Source organism: Ambystoma mexicanum, chromosome 3q (assembly GCF_040938575.1).
Source record: "Ambystoma mexicanum isolate Mex_15411 chromosome 3q, UKY_AmexF1_1, whole genome shotgun sequence".
In the NCBI taxonomy this organism is placed as follows: Eukaryota; Metazoa; Chordata; class Amphibia; order Caudata; family Ambystomatidae; genus Ambystoma; species Ambystoma mexicanum.
The window spans coordinates 685,805,301-685,829,266 of NC_090926.1; the positions used below are offsets into that span (position 1 = coordinate 685,805,301).

General features: G+C 44.0%; 1 protein-coding gene across 2 annotated transcripts in view; it reads left to right on the plus strand.

Annotated features, from left to right (window-relative positions):
- The first annotated feature begins 377 nt into the window (after positions 1-377).
- The window catches only part of MYH10 (myosin heavy chain 10), a 1,173,511-nt gene continuing 1,149,922 nt past the window's right edge, over positions 378-23,966 (plus strand). The window contains exons 1-2 of one of the 2 annotated variants that reach the window (XM_069654592.1): positions 378-463; positions 14,228-14,603. In XM_069654592.1, coding sequence (XP_069510693.1) covers positions 14,259-14,603 — 345 coding nt within the window. In that variant the 5' untranslated portion in view covers positions 378-463; positions 14,228-14,258. Of the gene's footprint in view, positions 464-4,586; positions 4,868-14,227; positions 14,604-23,966 lie in introns of those variants that run through there. The other variant, XM_069654593.1, reaches the window with a different exon arrangement.

Genomic DNA, 23,966 nt, shown 5'->3' on the forward strand with positions numbered 1-23,966 from the left:
AGTGCCGTGCACGCTGCTATGATGTTGCCCCGCATCAGGCTGTTGCAGATTCCACATGGCCCCTCACTGGGCGCATCTGCAACCACGCTTGCCGCCCCCAAACCTGAGCTCAACCTACCCTAACAAGCCCGTGCAAAGGGCGTTCCCTGACGCCATGGCTACGCTATTAACCAATGAGCCCGAAGAACCTCCCTTGATCGACATGTCGGAGACCGCTAGCTTTCACAGGCCATCAGTTTAAGAGCTAAGAAAGGTGGGACCAAGATGAGAGACGTAACGGACAGCTGTGTTCACCAATGCTGGCTGTTGATTCCTGCGAAGGCCCAATCGGAGTGGGTAATGTGGGCGCGTGAGTGGGGGCGAGTGGGTCGGGCTTGGGTGCATCTGAGAGCCAGAGGGAGGATCTAGTCCTGGTAAGAGGCGGCGGTGACAGCGGAGCTGGTAGTGTTCGACCGGAGGAAAGGTAACGGTGGAAATGGGGATCTGAAGAAGGAACCGCTGGAGGGATCGGGAGGTGGGAGTTCGTCTCGGGTGTTACTGGGAGTAGCAGGGAAGGAAGAGATTATGAGTCATGTGTGTAGGCACATTGTGAGTAACGGGAGCAGGGGAGGCGGAGATGGTGGATGTTTAGATGGAGAAATGTGGGCGACAACTGCAGCATTCAGGGATGGGAGTAAAATATTAGTAGAGGGCAGACACAGTGTAGATAGGAGGTGAAAGGGTGCAAAGGAGGGGCACGATAGGGGCGGGAGGTCCTGCCACTCAATTTAACGTGCATATAAAAAGCATTTGCATCACTATGGAATCTTTCATGCTGATTCATAACCGTGTCTTTCCCCCATCCTTATCCATCTCCCCGCTCCACTTTCTAGTGCTGTCTGCAGATCAATCCCGGTGCCTCAGTATCCCCTTTGATCTCATCCCTGTTCTTCCCATGTGCTTGGTGATCTATTGTGCCAGCTTCCTTCATTGGCCCCCATTTGTACCCTGAGTCTCTTTACGTCTTGTGCACTTATGCCTAGTAATGTTTTCATTGTACCTCCATGAATTGTTCAGGGCCACCTCTGTGCCGATTCCCTTAGTTTGTCTAATGTGTGCACCCCCCCCCTTCCAGCTGAGTCCCGTTGCCCGCCTTTCCCGCTGCAGCTTGATACCATGACTCTTTGCTGCTCTGTCTGTACCCTGTCCTACTCCTCTTCCAAACGGGACAGCCCCTATTGTCCTGTCCGTCATCGTTGGATGACGTGGTTGACCCCATGTCTGATCTTCCTGCTCAGTGCCCCTTTCCTCTGCAGCTAATGTCCTTCCAACCCTGTCCAGCTGCTGATGACTATTGTCCTCAACTGCTGCAATCTTTATTTCTCTCTTCCATAGTGCTCTGGTTTATTTCCCAATCCATGTTTGCGCTCCAGGTTACTTCACAGCGATCTTCCCTGGGCTAAATTCCTGTTTCGTCTTTTGAACATGTTTCATCCCTGTTAAGTCCGATTGTCAGACCTGTCACGCATAACTTCCTTAATGCTGGAACTCCACATATACTACATAACTTCCTTCATACTGGAGCTCCCTTCTTGGAGGAGTAACCTACGGAGGTCTACAGTGGCAGTTCCTCCTCCATAGTGGGGCCATTTTGTCCACCTTCCTCAAACGTTGGTCTACTCTAAAGTTGTCAACAATTTAAGGGACAACCTGACTCACCATGCGGATAGTAGACTTTTGCCTGCTTCTCGGGGTGTTTTCTACTTGGTTGACAGTATCCCATGAAGATGCCACCTTCCCCTCCACCGGCAATCCTGAAACCTTCTGGTAGCCTCATGTGGAAGCAACCAGAATTTTGGTCACCAGCTACTGATTGGTAACCCAGTTACATGATGGGCTCGTGGATTTTCAATGTGCACATGGGAGACCTTGCCTAGTGGTGCTGCATTATGAATGAGTGATGAAGACTGTGTCCAGCAGGCTGCTCCGCCCTCTCCCTTGCTTTGCCAATCCAGGCAACAGGTTTATGCTTATATTCGTAAAGCATCAACCACTGTACCCCTCCCCCCACCACCCCAAGTTCAAACCTATAATATCACATATTATGTGACATTTTGTGGCAGACTCCTCCTGCTTGGAAGTGCTGTAATACAAGGTGTTCCTCATAGTATAGACCTGGTGGGGTTAAGGGCGGGGCTTTCCAGGATTGGAACTTGTGACTGCAGATTGAAAAGTTGAGCCCTTAACTCGCTGACCTATCTAACCAACTCTAATGCATGTAATGACACTGTAATCCTCAGGCCACGATGAAAGTTAACTCCGATAGAGATGCTAACAAAAAGGACCTCTATCTCGGCTCGAGCTCTGTGGATTAGGATGTAGGGCACAAAAATGTAGACATTGGAGATGCATGACTTTTAAAACCTTACGCAAAAAAAAAAAGGTGATGATGGCTGGAAGGTTTGGAATGAATCCTAACCTCTGGCGTTGCTCTGGGCAACCCTCCAGACCATCATTCTTCATCTGCCAAGCCATTACACAAGGGGAAAGACCACATGCAAATCAGGCTTGGTCCCACCCCAAAAGGGGCAGTCCAGCTCAAACTGCCTGGCCACACCCCTTCTGAACAAGACCACAAGCATCCCCAAATATGAGCTTGGGTCTCTAGGCCCAGCATTCATAAGTCACACCAGCAGGCATAAGTCACCTCAAGTGGGACGGGTATGCCCAGACATGGGTCCTATGCCTGCTGGGCGTAGAGACCCAAGCTACTCCTCACTGATGAGGCCCAACAAAACTAGACTGAAATATATTGGGGATGCTTGTGGTCCTGTGCAGAAGGGATGTGACCAAGCAGTTCCGCCTGGACTGCCAGTTTTGGGTTGGGACCAAGACCGATATGCATATGGTCTTTCCCCTTTTGTAAATGCTTGGCAGGTGAAGAACAATGGTTTAGACGGTTGTCCAGAGCAATGCCAGAGGTTAGGATTAATTCCAAAACCATAACCTGTTTTGCATGACTTTAAAATCACCATGGGGTGGTGGGGCTGAGTTGCTCAACACAAAAGAAAGGAGTGAGGTTGATGTAACAGTGATCTTCTGATTTCATTGTGGGGGTGGGGCGGGTGTTCTTTCAATGTTTCTGTGCATTCCTTTTGAGCGAAAATGTAGCTTCATAAGGCTACTTCTCTGTCCGGCATAAACGTTGTACAAAATGTCCACCCAGCCTAAGCGAACTACTGTGCTCCTTTTGTAAACCCAGTTATGTATAACCCGTGGAATCCTGGTGCACTCTCACAAGGGTATATCTGGGCCAGTAGATGGCGGGTCAGCATGGTAACCCATGCTTTCCAGTGGATTTTAGAATACTGTAAACGCCCAGTGTCAACTGAAGGAAAAAAAAGAGGGCATATTTGTTTGTTTTTACACTATCTTGATTGGGACAAGGGAGTGGTGCACAGCTCACACTCTACCTGAAATACCATATTTTAAGCACTAGTGATAACCGTTCAGCATGATGTTAGGCCTGTTTCCACTTTGTCTGATTTTTTTTTTAATTTATTTATTTATTTTTTTAAACCGGTTGGGGTATAGGAGGAACAAAAAATGCCAATATAGGTAATGGTGTTTTCTAGAAACCGACAACTAGGGTTCAAAGCTGCGAAGTACAAAGTATGCCTGCAGTGTGCTTGTAGTATAAGAACAGCCCCAAGCAAGAGATCTAAAAAGGAGGAAGCCGAGCAACAGCGCACACCACTCCCAATACCTCATCTGGAGAAAATCTCCCATTTCTCAGGCAACATCTGGACCATGGTCCCAATTTCTGTAGGCCGCATCTCCTTTGGCTCTTGTATCCAGCGGGAGGGGTCTCTTCTGGGGTATTGTAGTCAGCATGCAAGGCCTAAAATATAGGTGCTGAGGCTCAGGAAAGTCTCTAGGCAGCCCAGTGATGGGTAACCAGAACGGGTCTTGGATCCACGTGCCTGGGCAGGGCCGTGGGAGTAAAAAAAATACCTCTGATAAGAAAGACCCTGCCAGGCTCATACGGGAAATACACGGTACAAGGGACGAGCTTATATATATGCTGTGAGAAGGGCACTCCTAGAACAAGACAGCCTGAAGTGGAGGCAACCATCCATAAGAAAGTAGTTGTACGATGTTTATCCCGCTGTGGGACTGAGGGTTGTGCTTGTAGGGCAAGTTCGGGGATTTTGGGTGCAAATTACACTGAAAGGGTGGAGTGAATTTAGCGAATTTGGTAAAAGTAAACTAGATACTGGGCCTGCTATCCCCTTCTCTTCAGTGGGTATAGCAAGTAACGAGTAGGAGTTTGCACGTTACCTTTGTGGTGGGCGGGGGGAGGAGGGGCTGCTGGTGTCTCTAGACAGGGGCGGCAGTTTGGTGAAGGTGCCCCCTTCCCGTCCCTAAATGCCTCTCTCTGGTATGTGTGGCTTGGTGGGCGGTAAACGGGCTTCGTCCCCTCCCCTGAATGCCCTCTCTCTCTCTGTGGTATCTGTGTCTGGGTGGGCGGGCCCTGCCTCCTCGAGCCCCAGCAGCTCTGCAACACTTTCTCTCCCCGCGCTCCCCCTGTGAAACAAAAGAGCCCGCTCCACTGCCGGCAGCTTCACACAGGCGGCAGCAGCAGCAGCCAGCATCCCAGCTCCGGGCACGTCCGACCCTCCAGCTGCTGGGACATTTCTGAAGAAAGGGAACCCGACACCCGGCTGACAGCCGCCGCAGCAGCAGCCCGCTCTGCCAGAACCATCCTCCCCTGGACCCAGTGTGTAACAGGAGAGGAATTCCCCCTGACACACCAGCTCCTCGTGGCTTTGCTTCGTCAGCTTTTGAGCATTATTTCAGGTCCACTTCATCTGGATTGGCGTAAGAGGTAGACTCTTTTATTTATTTATTTTTCTGTTGCCCTCCCCGGCCGTGTTTGGGGTAAAGTAACTGCGCCTTGATGCATCAAAGGCGCTACTTTACTGGTTTTAGGTTCCCCGTTGGGCGGGAGAAAGGCGACTAGTAGATGCAAGTGACAGCTGCACCGTTTCCAAGGAGCAGTGATGGGGGGAGTGGTTCTCTTCCTCGACGCTTCCGTTCGCAGTGTCCAGCAGTCTCTTTTGCCCACGCTTTTGGCACATCGCTGTAAGCTGCGGTCATCTTTCAGAACTAGTCCGCGCCGTTTTTTACCTATTCAGAAATTCGAAAAAGTAGTGGCTGGCTCCGTGGAGTAGGGCGAGTATAACTGGACGGTGGAGCAAAGGCGTTGCTAGGGGGCGACTAGGGGGGCTGTAGCGCCTGGTCTTTTGGTTGAAGCCCCGGATAGAATCTCAGGAGCTACAAACAAAGGGCCAGCTAGCCCCCAGTCCCAACAGTTCTGACATTTTCCAGACCTAGCAACACCCCTGTGGTGGACGCCTTTGGCCTCCATCATGCCACGGCAGAAGCATGTAGTCAGACCGAGTCACCCGTCCCGACGGTAGAGCTCCCACCCCCTGGCTTGCTCCAGGAGCATTTCTCCTTCTGTACATTGCCTGTCCCGCGCCAATGTGGTATTTCTCGAGTACTGAATTCCGCACTGTATATGGGTATTGCCATGGCAACCCTGACACATCGCCTGAAGCGGTGTCACTTTATTCTAATACTACAAAATAACGGTTCAGCAAGTCGAAATGTATTTTAGGAAGGTATGCCGCATGTTATTTCCTAGTGCGCTTTTAGTTTAGGACACGTTCACTAAGTATAACCCCTTGAAGAAATAGTTGTTTTTCAGGAATTCGGTTATATTTCGGAGCAAGCTGATTTTGTGTTTGTGTCGGATGACTGTGGAACCCCTTATTTTATTTTTTTATATATATTTATTTTTTGGCTCTGTTTCTCCTGCATACTTCAGTCTACCACGTTGATCATCTTCTCTAACCCTACTTGACTCCACCACACCACTAACGAATGTTCTTTCACGACTCTCCGACGCCCCCCACCCCCTCCCTGCGTCCTCACTTGCCTCTGTGACAGGCAAAAGCACCTCGAGGCCATAAACTATGACAGGAGGCGCTCTACAAATGCAAGATAACAGACCATAATGTTCCTCTTGCTCGTGCTTACTCATTTGGACGTAGACCGAATTGTGCGTGTCGGCAAAGCTATGGGTCCTCTTGAAGTCAGCCATTTAGATATTGCTCTTGGTTTTTTGGAACCTACATGTTCGAATTAAGGCTGTAGGTACATTCTATTATCTGGCACTTATTCAAGCCCAGAAGGTCCCCGGATTTACAGGATGAGTAGTCTGCTGTTGAGCCTGCTTGCCCTTAGGTTGCGGGGTTGCCATATTGCAAAGTGTACGTTCTTTCAAATAATTTCTAAACTCATTTTGGTAGGTTAGGGAACATGTTTTTAGTTTGGGCTATTAGGTGTTGCAAGCGACACTTATAAGCTTAAACTATTGCATTACAGTTTTGGATGAGGAGGATTGGCATATGTAATGGGCATTTGTATACTTCCTTAAACCATTGGTATGGTACAAACGCACTGTAGGTTGAACTCCCTTGGGGACCGAAGTCCAGGTATGGGATATCTGTCAGAGTTGGAGAGAGAGTTGGAGAGAGAGTTGGAGAGAGAGTTGGAGAGAGAGCATTTTAGCCAATTCAAAGGTAGGTAGGTTTCGCGAAGTCCTTGCAAGCCACCCATGTTGAGCTGGCAAGTGGGTAGGTGGGTGAACAGAGGTGGTCTCAAGAGTGTTAAGTTGTGTGCAGTTAGGCCGGATTTTATCGTGGGAGATCGCTGCATTCTAATGGCAGATGTGCTGTGCAGAGTGTCTTAGAGTAGGGCATGTAGTGGAGGGTGCTGAGAGGTAGTCTTAGAAGGCCAGCCTTACAATTTAATCTAAATACAATACCCATGGTTACCCAAAAGATTAAGCTAAATACTAATGAGGGACTCACAAGCTGTAAGTGTCGTTTGGTTATTTGCCCACCTGTTGACTGCCCATAGCCATGCTTATCCCTATGGCCATTCCCAACCAGTTCCTGCCTCTCCCCACCCAAAACACCTGCTCATGGGAACTCTTTGAGCTTGCTTTAATCAAGCATTGCCATTAAACTTTGCACTCAAAGGGCCTGCCAGTGTTTTTTCAAAGTAGTCTTTTGAGTGTTAATGACGTAATCGGAGTTGTAAACACGCTAATGGTGTAATAAACATGTCTAAACCAGGTCTGCCTTCAGCCACTCGATTTTGTAAGCACTCTGCTTGTCATTTACTGAACTCCTGTTGAAAACAAGCATTGACAAAGCCAACAGTTTTGGCTTGTGAATAAAGTATTGGGCATTTGCCAGGCACTACCATTAGATTCCCAAGTACTTCCATCTTTCACCTGCTACCTTCAATTGCCAGTTAATACCACTGCGGCTGTGCCTGGCAAGTGCCTATTATAGCAGCCACGGGCAGTCTACTGGAGCCATTGGCTAAATATCTTGACAAGGTTATACAACCTCTCATACAGGATAGTCCAATCTATATAAAAGATACGATGCACTTCCTTTCTATACTGGACAATACGAGATTCATAAAAGGACGTGACATACTGTTCACCATCGATGTCACTTCCCTGTATATGAGCATTGCTCACAAAGCGGGAATAGAAGCCCCGGAGTGGCTCTTATTAAAATCTGATACATGCACTGCAGGCATAGTTTTTGACCTCACGCTTTTGAAACTAGTAATGATGAATACATTTTTTAAAAGTTGGACAAGAAATGTTGTCTTCAACTATCTGAAACCAGCATGGGGGCGACAATGGCCCCCAGCTACGCAAACGCCTACATGCTTTATCTCGAAACCAAACATCTTAAGTTCGGCAAGATGGATGCAGCATCTATCTTCTTTTTAAAAATGTTATTTATTTATTTTTTAAAGACGTTTTATTGATTTTCAACATATAACCATACATCTTTGCAAACCTTTGATCACCATAAACGTACACGTACAGTTATAAGCTTCTTTTTTTTTCCTCCGTAACTCACCCGGCCTACATCAAACTGCGCCAGTCTGTTTCTTGCCTAATCCACAATTCCGCCCCAAGTCCAGGACTAACTACTTTCCGGACTTGCTTGGTCCAGTATAGAAAGTTCAGCTGCCAGTTGTCTCCAGGCAGCTAGTCCCCCCCCCCCATCCTCTGTATCCTCAGTTCTTCCCCTGGCTTCTTGCCACACCACCGTTTCCACATCCACATTCGCCCATTTTATTAGATCTTGCCACCATACATGTGCTGATGGTCTCTTTCGCACTTTCCAGCTCATCGCTATTCGGCATTTAGCCAGTATGTACGCTAGATCCTTTAGTTTGCTAACATGTTTAGCTCTACAAGGCCTAAGGAACCACCCCTCCCCCCAAAGGCATGCACAGGGGGTACTCACGTCCAGGTTAATCTCCACTTTAGCCATAATTTGAGCCACTTCTTCCCAAAATCTCCTCACAGGACCAGAACATATGGTTTTCTCTAACCAACTTGCACATTGCGGTATCTGGGGGCAGAATTGGGGTTTTTATTCTTTGCAGGATACTGAAATTGTAGATCTGAGAATTCATGCGACTGCCAAATTGGCATCATATGAGGACTACATTGGTGGACAAGGAAATAAAAAGGGAGGCATATATGTGACTGAGGCAAAGTGGGGAAATGTGTAAAGACATAATTGAAAGTAACTCGGTGATCTGAAGCAATTCAGGGTAACATTGTGTTGCACAAAACATGATCTGTGGAGATTTTAAATGTAGTCCTGGGTAATTTAAGTAATCTAGAATGTTTAGAGGCCATAGAGTATAGGTAGCATATGCTATGAAATGCTGAATTTAGGGCAAAGAATGATTGAGGAGGGCACAAGGAGGACCTATCTGGTGGTTACCCACTGCTCTTTTTAGGTGCCAATAGTGAAGTTGGTCTCCGTTGGCTAGGAGGATAGCCCAGCAAGACAACGCAAAACACAAGTTTGAATTCCAGGTCCTGCGCTTAGAGACTGTGGTCTGGTATTAAGCGTGCTATAAAATAAAAAAAAATGTATGGGCTCCTGGGTACTACCCCCCCCCCATGCACCAATTCCCCCTCTCCCCCCACATAGAATGTATTTTTTAAAATTTAATTTTTAGTGTGATGGGGTTCAGAACCTTATAGCATTGCTTACCGGTATGTTCCTCAGATTTTAGGTTTGCTAAACTGCAAGTATAATTGCATTGTGCAAACGCGCAGTATTCAGGGATGATGTAAATTGTGTGCCTGCTGTGAATGGCCTCGGTACTGGGATGTATCATTAGGTGTTTACTGGGAGCTTATGGAGAATTTCAAGATTCTAGGTAATGTCAAGCTGGGAGCTTACTAGCAATATCCTACTGGAAGCTCATTAGAAATTCCAGGGTTTCTGGCAAGGTGTCATATTATTGGGTTTTATATAGAGCAACTGCTGGCATTTTCCTGGTCTCAATGCTGTGAGGTCTTTGGGTGAAAGGGCAGAACATAGTGGGGGCAGTGCAATATTGGTTTGCTGTTGTGTTCATACTTGCAGATGACAAGAAAACTGGCTCTGTTTGTGTATGGTTTGTGGCCTGGGCCTACGCAGTTTGGTACCTGTGCTCTTTATATGGTTAAGTCCCTCTGTGAAGTGTTTGAGCATCGGGGCTGTGTGCGTGGTCTGAGAGCAAGTGCCTCAAATTCAAGAGAAGTGTGTGTGTGTGTGGTGATCTCTTTAATGTGCTGTGTGGTGGTTCTGGTGGTCGTTTTGTGTGGGGAGTTACGCTGTGTGGTCAGGTCTGATGTTGGGTAAGGTGGGAGATGGACTAGGTTTAGTAGTATCGAATATGACTCGTGACTTGCCATCATATTCGGCCATGGGTTTAGTTGTAGTCAGATATGACTCATGACTTGCCATCATATTCGGCCATGGGTTTAGTAGTAGTCAGATATGACTCATGACTTGCCATCATATTCGGCCATGATGTGTCATGACATGGCCTAGAATTGAAATGTTTTTAGTTAAGAGATGAGAAAAACGCAGCAGGTGATTCCTCTGCCATTGTTTGTGTAAAAGCACGGTACTCGGGATATGGAAGCTGGTGATTCAAAGTAAGAGCTGCGATTTTTCACTTTCAACTATTTTTTTACTACTAACCCGGCATAAAATGACGCTTGCCCCCTACATGAATGACAGTCTTCTAAAGCACACCACTAATGTATTACTCCTCGCCAGTAGCGAATTATCACTCTACAAGGGCCCGTGCCCAGTGGAATTTTTTTTTTTTTTTTGTGGCTTGCTCGAGATACTCTGAATGGACGTTGTTTCCAATGAGGCCTTCTCCTGGAGTTGTGCTGACGAGGCCAGAGCAGAGTGGCGGGTGGGTTGCTCCTCGGCTGCATCACCTTCCTATATCACACGTGCGTCAGAAGTTCTTTCTACGTCTTTTTACTTCTTCACACTAAGATAATGTGTTTGATACATGCTTTCTCTTAAATTTGGCCGAAAGCAGACTGACGCAGCATGCGTCACTGAACTCTATAAACCCCTCCAGTTCCCTAAAATAGCAGCCGCCAGTCAATCTGTTGCCGGCTTCTGCTCAGCAGCTTACACCTACTATTTAATCAAGAAACCTTGTATCAACACGTATGTATTTGCTAAAGTTGACCTTAAATCGTACCTAAATAAAGACCTCTTTCTGGGTGATGCTACTCATATGTTCAGTGAGAGTCCCATTCTATTTTTTTTTGTCTATATCTGCTTCTGGAGCTGTTGCATTACGTTGTTGTGGTAATTAAATGGAAACTGAAGTTTGGCTGTGGAACAGTTCCTTAGTCAAAGACTAAATTGATAAATGTTCACCGAGTCCACATGGGAGCAATGTCATTGAGTTTGCAACATGGTCAACTTTTAGAATAACAGATTATATCACTGAGCGTTTTCCGTGTTCACACATGATCATGAATTCAGATTATTTTGAAAGATGTGTGCAGATGTCTTCATATGTTCTGCCACAACTAACATTTGATTTTTCTGAAATAGCTCCTTTGCGGCTTTTAGTCCCACCTCCACAAAGCTGAAAATGCTTTGTTCCTTCTTCCCTTTTTCACACAGTGGGTGTGCTCTTTGCCTCCGAAAGCAAACCTGCTACAGATGATGAAAGAGTGGAGGGCTGATGAGTGTTTTAGGTACAGGCACTCCACATTGCCACCACTTGTCCTCTAGCTGGCTATAAAGTGGAATTCTATACACGTTTTTTAGCGGCCAGAATTGGTCAAAGGCAAAGCTGTTTCTTGGTGTATTTGTTAAGGTTACATTTTGATTTATGGGCAGTTTAAAGTGCGTGTCTAACAGTCGGACTATGTCAAGATGGAAGTTTAGACATCATGTCCTTTAGAAGTCCTGATTAATTAAGATGACCTCGCTCGATCTATAGTGTTCACACACATGGCTGCCCCCCAGCAACTTAGAGATGCAGACAGTGGGCCAGCTAGACGTTTCTGCAATCTTTCTTAAAATCTTTCAACAGGTGTGCTGATTTTGACACCAATATTTTTAGTTATGGTACCCCCCAAATTACAATTTGTTATTCATCTGAAAAATGGCATTTGAGAGCTTCAAAGCACTCATTTAAATTGTACTCTCCCTGCTTGTTTATAGACTGTAGCCCTTGATTGGTATCTAGCTAGACTCTTAAGTTCTGTCTACTAAAACCACTATTTCCCTGTTCCTTTCTTCGGCTGGCTGAAATGGTGGTTCACGGTTCGAAATTGCTGGGAGCTTGGAGACACTTGGCTCTTGCTTCTAGCCTAGGAGAGTCTGGTTACCTTGGCATCAGCAGCTAACAGGCGCTACTTTTACTGCCCGGGCCAGCTGGTGACATACAAACATACCTAGGTAATAACTGAATATTTGGGAATGTTTATAAATAAGTTTTAGGGCACACATTTAGGCCAATATATCATACAGTATTGGACAAAAGTTTGTCTCATGTGAAAGTTAAATTTGTGGTGCACTAGGTACTATCTCCGGTAGCTCCTGCCTACCAGGTGTTAGCTGATACCCAGGAGATGGTTTTAGCTCCTGCAATTTCAAACCGTGTGGTTTCTAGGTTTCATTGGAGGGTTGGTGAAAGCCGACCCAGCAGGTACTTCCCATGTTCTTTCCTTTCCAAGTGCTATGAGTGTGTTCTTTTCCCATTCACTGCATGTGTCTTGTGCCTACGTCCTTAGTACTCTTATGAAGAGCACACCACCCCATTCTGAGATGCAACTAGATACATTTTCATGGACAGTGTAATAAATGCTGCTTTTTCCAAATGTTATTGTTTGCCCTCCAAAATGCTTCCAAGTTCCTTGTTGGATTCCATCATAGCACTAAGATGCAGACCAAACCAATGTGCCTTTTTCTATCCAGCCAACTCCATTTGTCTAATACTGTGCTGGGTGAGCGCAAGCTCATTGTCCGGTTGTAAACCATTTTACAAATGAACCACTCATGGAATAGGTTATTTGGCCGTGTTCGTTCTCAATCACGGAGCTTGCACATATTTTCGCGAAAAAGTGTCCGTTTAATCCTGAATAAGTAAAGGTAGTCCAAAAGTCGAGAGATAGAGCATCACGCCACTGATGATGCCTGATGATGCCCAGGAAGGCTGAAACCCGTGTCTGTGGTTGCTGATGCTACTGCTGCTCAGAGTAGAATTGCCTGGTGTTTCGGTGCTGGGACTGTCCCTGTCCGCGCTACTGAATGATATTCATGTGGATATTTCTCATTTGTGAGGGGCACAGTGAGCTAAAATCTTGTAGTACATCTTCCTGGGTGGAACTATCCCGGAGAACAAGTTATTTGGCTTTGTTCTCAGCCGTGGCGCTCCCCCCATTTTGTGCACTTTTATTGCACCGTTGTCCAATAAGAACCCTTGGCTATTTTGTGCTGCATGGCCTGTCGTCGGACTAATTCATGTTACTTTTTAGCTCCATAATGTCATTTAATGATGCGGCGAATGTCCATTTGATTTTGTAACAGCAGTTTATCAACGAGTAACTTTTCTCCCCTTTTACTATGTGGTACTCAGTTGTTCTAGTCGGGGAGAGTTGAAGGCGGCGGTATTGCCCTCTTTTATAGAAGAAATCCCACCTCCACGTAATCCAAAGGGGGGGGGGGCGTTTGCGGATATCCCCAGCTTTCAAAGCTGAACTGGCAATTCCATCATTGAGCTCAGTTCCACCCATTGCTAGCTGGTCTTTTAGGTAGTGCATGAATATCTGTTTCAAGATGTGACTGTAAATAACGTTGACGCAAGGATTTCATCTCGCCTTTCCTGATGCAAAATATAGCATAGTTGACGTGTCACTTTTTACATTTCTTTTACTTTCCCATATTTAAAATATGTGGGAGACGAACCGTTCTTTGACTGGCATACAGTACAGCCTGGCTAATTCGTCTCGACGGTAATTCCGGTTTCCATGCGTGTGCTTTCTTGCCTGAGATGTTTATACGGGACACGGCTGCTAATGTATACTGCAGAGGTGCCAATGTGGGATTGCATGTATTGGCTAATTAGCTTTGCTAATCAGTACTAGGAATCTGCCTGCTGAGTACTCTCGGGTCTATGTGGTAGCATATAGTTACATGATTTCATTTTGGTCTGATTTATCGTGTGCCAGGCATTGATGGCAGCAGTCATGTCATTAGATTACCTCCTTCATCTAGCAGAGTAGCCTTGCTCTCTATGGTCAGATTAGTGAAATGGGCTCTTGTTGGGAGGGGGGGAGTGGGGGTCTGAGGGGCACCATTTGTAAACTTAATGGATGATATTTCTCTTCGGAAATTCACACCCTGAGTGTAAATAATTTCTTATGGATCAAGGGTAACCCCGTGCATATCGCTATTAGAGTTGCAGAGTTCTGGGCCACTTTGTGATTATTTTTTTTAAAATTATTTATTTATTTTTAATCTGGAAGAGGCTTCTGTAACAATGTGACAGCCAAATGGTTGAGAAATCTTTTAGCCGGTCGCCTTAGCTATGGCGTAACAAGCACCCGTTTCTGAACCAAGGCACCTAATAATGCACCTTTTTGTGCATCGATAGGAGCAAACAATTCGAATACGCTCCCCCCACCATTACCCCCTTCGAATGTGATCTTCTCTTCATGTTTTCAGCGTTTGCCTATTTTGCACGTGCCTGCACTTGGAATATTTTCTTCGGCTGTTTACTAAAGTCTGTTTTGTTCTAATCTTACCAGGTGATCTTTTTACTGGACATTGGTAGCAGCAATGGCACAACGCATGGGACAGGAAGATCCGGAGCGCTATCTCTTTGTGGACCGCGACTTGGTCTACAATCCTGCCACGCAGGCTGACTGGACGGCCAAGAAGCTGGTTTGGATCCCATCTGAACGCCATGGCTTTGAGGCCGCCAGCATCAAGGAAGAGCGTGGGGATGAAGTTGTGGTCGAGTTGGCGGAGAATGGAAAAAAGGCAATGGTCAACAAGGATGATATCCAGAAAATGAACCCTCCAAAATTCTCCAAAGTTGAAGACATGGCAGAACTTACCTGTTTAAATGAAGCCTCTGTGCTGCATAATCTGAAGGACCGATACTACTCTGGGCTAATTTATGTGAGTTTCATTTTGATTTTCAGAGTTTGTTTTGTTGCTTTAAATGTTATTTTACAGTACTCCGTTCACTGGTCAATTACTTTTCCCTTTGTTGAAATATGCATTTGTGAAGATGTGGTGAGAACAGTAACCCATTTGTTTTTGTACTTCATTGTTCTTAAGGTAGTTTTATAAATCTGAATATCAAGTAGGCGAGGTGCACCGAGATTGATGGACATACATGACAATCTTTTTTCTTTTCTGATTTGTCATCTTATTTACATAATTTGTTTTTTAAATGGTGCCAACCACTTTCTTGTGGTGCATCAGACATTTGCACGTTCACAAAGCACTGCACAGCAAAAGATTGTTTACAATTTATTCACGAAGCTTATTTAATACAACTTGGAATTTGTGTAATAAAAATGTCCAAACCAGGTCTGCCTTCAACCACTCGATTTATAAGCACCATTGATGTCCTTCACTGAAGTCCTTTTAAAAACAAGCATTGGCAAAGCCAGCAATTTTGACTTGTGTATAGGTATTTACCAGGTACTTCTATGAAGTGCCCAGGTACACGTGCCATTTTACACCTGCTACCATCAGTGGGCAGTTAATATTACTATGGCAGTTCCTGGCAAGTGCCTAGCCCAGGCCTACATTGCCAGTGCTTGTTTCCATCTACACCGTGCAGTGGCCTTGGGTAGGTAAGCGCTGTGGCAGCAGCTGACAAGTAATCATTGGGTCTCTAGTGAGTTCTCTTCGAGCTGTTTTAATGGTATTGTCTTAATGCACTGTGGGTGTGACCTGGGATTGTACAGTCTGTCAAATCGTTTGCTGGGAAGCCGTGCATAACTTTTTTTTGTTTGTTGCTGGAGGGCATTTTTGTTACAATTAACCACTGACCATGGTTTGGCTTCTATCTCATGGAAAGAATCTGTATATGTGCTGCTTAAAATGTAGCACGTGGTTTGACATTGTGGAGCTGGGAGCTCTTTAGCTCCTGCTTGTAGCCTAGAAGAGCCTGGTTAGCTTGATACCAACAACTACTAGGAGCTACTTTAGACTTCACAGGCCAAATGATGCCAAACAAACGCACCTAAGCGAATTTAACGCTGTGTGCTTGGGACAACCTATCAATAAACATTGGGACACATCTCTGTTACATTTAAAGTTTAAGGGGGGTCATACAAAATGGGTATAATTGTATGTTTCCATCTTGCGTGGAAGCTACATTTGCGGAACTCTACTAGCTCATCATTCCCCAGTGGTATCTCCTGGTAACTGATTAATGCTGGATACCGAGGTGCTGTTTTTAGCTTCCTGCTTATAGAATATTAATTTCGAACCCTGTAGCGGAACGATAAAATGTTCTGTTCAATAACACTGAAGCCGGATATTGAATATATAGCTTGTCACGCCACCTTGTAAGAAGCAAAGCCAGTGCTCGCCATCAGTGTAGTTGGAAGGCCTTTTTGACAAATCCTTTCGCTTGTTAAATCTGTTATGATGGGCATTTGCTGAGTCCCCAAAGGTCTCTGTTAAGTGACAAGAATGCCACTGTCTTTGATCTATTGTTTTAGTTTGACTAGCCTCCTACCCCCCAGGGCTCTGTATGCTTTTGTTTATGCCGATTTTAATGAAATCTCCTTCAATAATATTGTCAGAATTTTTAAATGGCCGTTCGATCTGATCACTCATGCCATTTAGAAAAACACAATGTTCAATAGTGTCGAAAGCGGCCTCGGTACTATTCTGTTTTGTGTTTCTCACTCTGTTAAAGGTGCGGTTTGACGCATTTTCCTTGAGTTCAGTGGTGCTTTACTCTGAGTTGGCAGATCGTTGTCGGTCAGTAAGTGAAGCGGAGTCTCGGAATCCTGAGTTCCAACATCTGAGACCAGTGACCAGGGGACCAGGTGGCTGTATACCGTAAAACCTGCCTCTGCTGCCAGAGTGAGGCGGTGTGTTCACACGGCACCCTGCTGGTGCCTCCATTATCCAGCAGTGATCCAGGGGCTATGCCAGTAAACTGAGCCAACAGGGGTGTAGTTCACAGCGCTGTATTTATCGTTCACTGCTGTATGTTTAAGCAGTGTCTATCTATACATGGTTGGATACCACTTGATTTTTAATTAATGAGTGATTCAAATCTACAATTCACCTGTACAGCTTACATAGCCTTTCAAAGTTGCAGTGGACCGGAGTTACAGCTGCCTCTGTTTGGTTACCCCAAGCGGAAGGAAAACAATAATCTGCGTGAGACTTACTTTTACCGGAGCCCACATTGAAAGATCGTGTGGTTTGATCATGCCGAGAAGGTTTATTGTCTGTGCTACTGGCTAACCCGCCTTCCTTACGGAATTGGGGAGTGTGGGTAAGGAGCCTGACTCGTAGCCCAGGCTTATGTATTCTCTTGTAATTAGAGGGGAGAAACAGTCTTTCCCTTCTTTTCCCTCTGATGGCGGCAGCTTTGCGTAGTAGGAATCTGGAGCTGGAGCCCCTTCAAATCATCCATGTGCCTCATGGAGACGTGGGGCCTTTGAGTTTGCTCTGGGAGGATTTAGTCAACACGAACAAGGTATTGACTCCAACACGTTGGGGAAACCCCATATTACCTTTATTTAATCACAGCTCGCGACTCCAGCCACAGGCCCCTCTCTGCTCACAGAAGTGGCGCCAGAGGTCCATAAACAAGGGGTCACCTACGCACAGGTGTTGCGTTCGGAGGAGCTGAAGTCTATTATCCTCTGTTATCCCCACAGGCGCAAACCGATGTGGGTGAGAGAGGAGTTTCAAAGGAAGGTGGTGAATTTAGGGCAGATCATCAACGAGCTACTTCCCTGTCCTTGGAGAATTCAGTGATCCTAGATAAATAATTTCTGAGACTCTGCAGGGCTATGGAGGATTTGTAGGTCAACAGGGACAGTTTACCATCGCCAAAGGATCAGAGAGGGGCTATGGCTAGATCACCATCTCATCAGGACGCAGCAAGGGTGTTCAGTACTGCTAACGAACAGAATCGGCACAACACAGATTTCTTTATGCCAAGAAATATTGAACCAAGGAGACCATCGGAGATGCTGCCTAGGGTGGATTCTCTGGGTCTGGCATCTATCTTGGCCTTATTGATAAGAGAGAGGGGCGAGAGTGCACAGCTTACTTTCTTGATAGTGTATTTCGTTTCCAATGGAATGTTATTTTGTAAATAAATGTTAATGGGGTGCAGCCCACTATCATGTGCCACCGTGTTGGGCACAGAAAATGAACATGGAGAAAAAGAGACCGAGGCAACAGTGCCTTCGGTGTGGGCCGCACACCCTTGATTCCCACTAAGGGTTAATCAATTTCTTTTGTGATCGTTGTTCAGTTAATAAAATCCAACTTCAATCATAATTCACAGATATGTATATTTTTTAATTTTTCAATCGCTGTGTTAATAAAGCTCATAAAAAATTGTGCTTAATTGGTTAAACATCACCAAAGAAGCTAATTATCTCAGTTGAGGCAAAACAGAAAACCCATCTGGCTAATGCATTTCGGATGTATATCCTTCGTCAGAGCCAGGTTAGTACTACACACATAATAATGCATTATAGGTGGATTTAAAAGGTTTACAATGTTTAAATTAATAATTGTTCCGTACGTCATGTGTAGCAACCAGATATTCAAGAATTAATAACCAAAACAATCATAATAAACAAAACAATCATAATAAACAAACAGGGCGCCCACAAGGACAAACAAATATTTAACAAAAAAGTGAGATTGGAGAAAGGAGAAAAAACAAACAAGTAAGCATACATGATTGTAAACAGTAAAAATACAATATTTGCACAGATAATGATATTGCTCTATAATTCAAACAATTAATGGGACTAATCAACTGCGTACTAGAATTGCCGATTAAGCCTTTATGGTGACTATGTTGCTTAAAGGTAAAGTTAGGCAGCGTGTGCTTATTGTACCAGAGTGTTGATAGTCGTACTATATTGTGTGAGAATACCTGTGGCTAGTTAAACATTTCACTAACCTGTGTGTCAGTATGCAACCCACGCGTGCTGTCCGCGTGTGGTGTTTCTCTATGAAGCACTGCCTAGTGTGGGGAGAAAAAATGTGTTATCTCCTCCGAGTAATTAGCTGCTATTGATCTATACGCGATCTTACTTCGCGTCGCTTTGTGCAAAGGTATGGCTTACCTGGAGCGTTCTGAGCTACGTCTTGCTCGATCAACTCCGAACAGCGTCTGAGGCTCGCGGTTCGTGTCGTTGCCCTGGGCAACGTTATGTAAACAAAATGGCCGTTTGTGTATAACCAAGTCGGCCATATTGGTAGAGGCAATACTGGGACATGAGTGGCATAGAGTGTGAAATATAAATGGCAAATGTAAGGGATGTGAATGTTAAGATATTAATTGCACATGTGAAGATATTAAAGCTTCATGATATCTGTGTATTTTAAGTTGAACCTCTAGCACATGTATGTTCTGATAGTAACGTTGTGTACCTCATGGCTAATTGGCTAATTGGCCATTAATGTAAGGTTATATAGCGTAAAGATATACTGTCTAGTACACATCAACAAAGGAAAATACAAACTAATAAATAATAAATGTTTACAACAAATGGTTATAGCAGAAAGCAACAGTGTTTTCAAATCGGGTAGTGATTTATACTTATTGCATGAGCATAAGACAATTTAGCATGTTCATTATTGATATTGCACGGTGAACAAATAGTGACATCATTACAAGAAGCAGTTGAGATCAAATTCCTCGTTGAGCCCTCGTGGTGCCAAGGAATCAAGACGGTCTATCCAATAGGCTTCTCTTTGTTGTCTTCTTTTTTTCAAATCAGCATATATGCTTGTCATTTCCAGGGTTTCCAAAATTTGGAACTTGACTTGAGAGATGTTATGTTGCTTTGCATTAAAGTGTCTTGCTACGGCTGAATTGATGTTCTTATTGCGTATACATGATTTATGTTCATTCATCCGAATTCTCAGTTTACGTCCTGTTTCACCTACATAGTAAAGTCCACATGGGCAACGTATGCAGTAAATGCAGTTTTCGGTATTGCAGGTGCCATAGCTTTTTATCATGATCTTTTCTCCCGTGTATGGATGTGGAACCAGTCCTCCTTTGATAATGTTATTGCAATTACTGCAATTTAAACATGCAAAAAGACGGGAACATTTCCATGTTTAAATTGCAGTAATTGCAATAACATTATCAAAGGAGGACTGGTTCCACATCCATACACGGGAGAAAAGATCATGATAAAAAGCTATGGCACCTGCAATACCGAAAACTGCATTTACTGCATACGTTGCCCATGTGGACTTTACTATGTAGGTGAAACAGGACGTAAACTGAGAATTCGGATGAATGAACATAAATCATGTATACGCAATAAGAACATCAATTCAGCCGTAGCAAGACACTTTAATGCAAAGCAACATAACATCTCTCAAGTCAAGTTCCAAATTTTGGAAACCCTGGAAATGACAAGCATATATGCTGATTTGAAAAAAAGAAGACAACAAAGAGAAGCCTATTGGATAGACCGTCTCGATTCCTTGGCACCACGAGGGCTCAACGAGGAATTTGATCTCAACTGCTTCTTGTAATGATGTCACTATTTGTTCACCGTGCAATATCAATAATGAACATGCTAAATTGTCTTATGCTCATGCAATAAGTATAAATCACTACCCGATTTGAAAACACTGTTGCTTTCTGCTATAACCATTTGTTGTAAACATTTATTATTTATTAGTTTGTATTTTCCTTTGTTGATGTGTACTAGACAGTATATCTTTACGCTATATAACCTTACATTAATGGCCAATTAGCCAATTAGCCATGAGGTACACGACGTTACTATCAGAACATACATGTGCTAGAGGTTCAACTTAAAATACACAGATATCATGAAGCTTTAATATCTTCACATGTGCAATTAATATCTTAACATTCACATCCCTTACATTTGCCATTTATATTTCACACTCTATGCCACTCATGTCCCAGTATTGCCTCTACCAATATGGCCGACTTGGTTATACACAAACGGCCATTTTGTTTACATAACGTTGCCCAGGGCAACGACACGAACCGCGAGCCTCAGACGCTGTTCGGAGTTGATCGAGCAAGACGTAGCTCAGAACGCTCCAGGTAAGCCATACCTTTGCACAAAGCGACGCGAAGTAAGATCGCGTATAGATCAATAGCAGCTAATTACTCGGAGGAGATAACACATTTTTTCTCCCCACACTAGGCAGTGCTTCATAGAGAAACACCACACGCGGACAGCACGCGTGGGTTGCATACTGACACACAGGTTAGTGAAATGTTTAACTAGCCACAGGTATTCTCACACAATATAGTACGACTATCAACACTCTGGTACAATAAGCACACGCTGCCTAACTTTACCTTTAAGCAACATAGTCACCATAAAGGCTTAATCGGCAATTCTAGTACGCAGTTGATTAGTCCCATTAATTGTTTGAATTATAGAGCAATATCATTATCTGTGCAAATATTGTATTTTTACTGTTTACAATCATGTATGCTTACTTGTTTGTTTTTTCTCCTTTCTCCAATCTCACTTTTTTGTTAAATATTTGTTTGTCCTTGTGGGCGCCCTGTTTGTTTATTATGATTGTTTTGTTTATTATGATTGTTTTGGTTATTCTTGAATATCTGGTTGCTACACATGACGTACGGAACAATTATTAATTTAAACATTGTAAACCTTTTAAATCCACCTATAATGCATTATTATGTGTGTAGTACTAACCTGGCTCTGACGAAGGATATACATCCGAAATGCATTAGCCAGATGGGTTTTCTGTTTTGCCTCAACTGAGATAATTAGCTTCTTTGGTGATGTTTAACCAATTAAGCACAATTTTTTATGAGCTTTATTAACACAGCGATTGAAAAATTAAAAAATATACATATCTGTGAATTACGATTAAAGTTAGATTTTATTAACTGAACAACGATCACAAAAGAAATTGATTAACCCTTAGTGGGAATCAAGGGTGTGCGGCCCACACCGAAGGCACTGTTGCCTCGGTCTCTTTTTCTCCATATCTATCTTGGCCTTACCTTTTCGTACTAGTCGCTCCGGAGACTATACCACAACATAAAGGATATTGTCTTCAATAATTCAGCGAAACATTCTATTTTGGATAGCTATTTGTTAAGACCAATTGTTTCTTAGAACCTGGGGCAAGGGCCCTCATTGGGGCTGTTTGACAAGGAGACCAACGTTCCTCTTTATTGTAATAATGTAACATCTATGAATGGAGAGGGTATACGCTCAGTTTCTGATTATGAGCCAAACGCCCAATTCTTCTGCCCCACTAATGAAATGTGTTTCCAGACCGAGTGCTTCCCCTGTCCTGTTTGCCGCACCTGTTCTATTTGCATTATAGGTCACATGTTTCCCTGTACTATGAATAAAGGGTTCCTCAACTTGTGGCCTGAGGTAGAAGAGTCTCCTTAAACCCCTTCTCCACTGGCCAGGACTACTTTCACCACTTGAGTAAGATGCTCCAGAGGTTGTGAATTGGGCGTGTGTAACCTTATCCTACAAGATGTCAAATCCCTGAGTATTTAGAAAGGATTGACCTCCTCCCTCCCAGAGATTGTCCTGGAGCCACTGGACAGAATAAAGGGGATGACCAAAGTTTAGCAATTCAGAGTAATACTGTAGTCCTAGAAAGGGGAGAACTGCTTGTCTTGGATTACTGGCAGCATACGTGGACGTTTTGTGTCCCATTTTCTACTTCTGTGAACACGATGCGTTCTTTCAGTGACTCATTAACTCACTAAAGGCCAGGCAAGGCTCGCTCTCTGGCTGAACAGCTTAACCAATAGTCATGGATTAATGCATTGGATCTACTGTCTCCATTCCCTGTCCATTTAAGTAGATGTTGCAGCCTTCTGTAGAGACTTTTCTACTCGGTGGTTGTACATGTTCTATTCTCTCATTGTTTATATCAAGGGGTGCAGATTGTACCCCTGCTTGTTCTCCCTTTAAGAAAAGAAAACTAAAAGAAATAACGAAAGATCATTTTCAGTTCCTCCGCTAAAGAGCTACCAACCATGGATTGAAAAGTCCTTATTTGGTGGGGCATTTAGCACCCTCTCTTCAGCAGGCAGTCGTCACTTTTGGATGAAATGCAGTGAAATTGTCCCTGAATGTCTGCCAACGTTCTGAAATTATTTTAGTAAACCTAATCTCTCCCAGCCAATTTTAAAGAAACATCAGGAATGGAATTCATGTAAATTGGTTCTGACCTTTTAGGATATCATTTTCCTAAGAAAACGAATTGCTGGTATTTCTTGAGCAGTGTCCTTACTGTTCCACCCGGTATACATGGCGATTTTCATGCATTCTTTCAGGCGACCCTCTGAGCGAGATTCGCACAGTCCTTCATGTTGATCAGTGTGACTATTGTTTTTTTTTTGTGTGTATCCAGTTCACTTGTTGTTGCGCCTTGAAACACTTGTGTATAGGCGCGCTTATCATATATCACTATGAAGAGCCTCTTATAAAATGGAAGGAGGGTGGGGGGTATTATATGACATGAAAGTCTTGGTGAACTTTTAAGACCTCTATTAAATGTGTACATGGAGACCTTTAGTGTTCAATTCGTCCTTGTTATCCCTTTTCCTGGTTACCTTCTTAGATGCATTAGTATTAAACGGGATTTGGTGTTATCTATTTGTCCCCTGGCTGAAGCCTATTAGATCAGTGTTAGCTTTAAACACATTTTCACTCCCCAGGCTAGCTGGTGCTATACAAATTCACCTATTTGACATTAACGCTGTATGTTTGGGAATTTGTGTTCGGGTGTTAAGAAACATTAGAAGATAGTTGAAGCATAATGGGGAAAAAAGTTAGCTTTTCTCTTGCATAATAATTAACTTTGCGACACACTATGCAGTAGCTCTTCGCCCCCAAAGTAGCTCTTGATCACTGTTTGAACGATCAGACTAAGGAGCCTAAATGTTTCTTTTTGCTTTGTTGTTGGAAGCACAACCAATAAATGTTGACATTTCTTTTTTCCCAGTAGTTAGTATTGGACACCTGCAAATGCTTATGTAGCCTTTTTGTTTCCCCTTGTAATTCTTCAGTTACCCGTGTCACCAAGGTAAGGCTTTGCATTTAGAGCCATTGATTGAAAACGACTACATTTCTATTTTTTTTAAATCCCATCTTCTTGAGCAGCACCTTAATGCCTGGAGTGATATATTTACCATCTGATCTGATGCTACTCAAAGCCTTAAAAACGCGGGACAATTTATTAACCAAATTTGCAATCAGGTGTTGCGTACTAACTACATTGATACTCCAAGCTGTTTTCTGA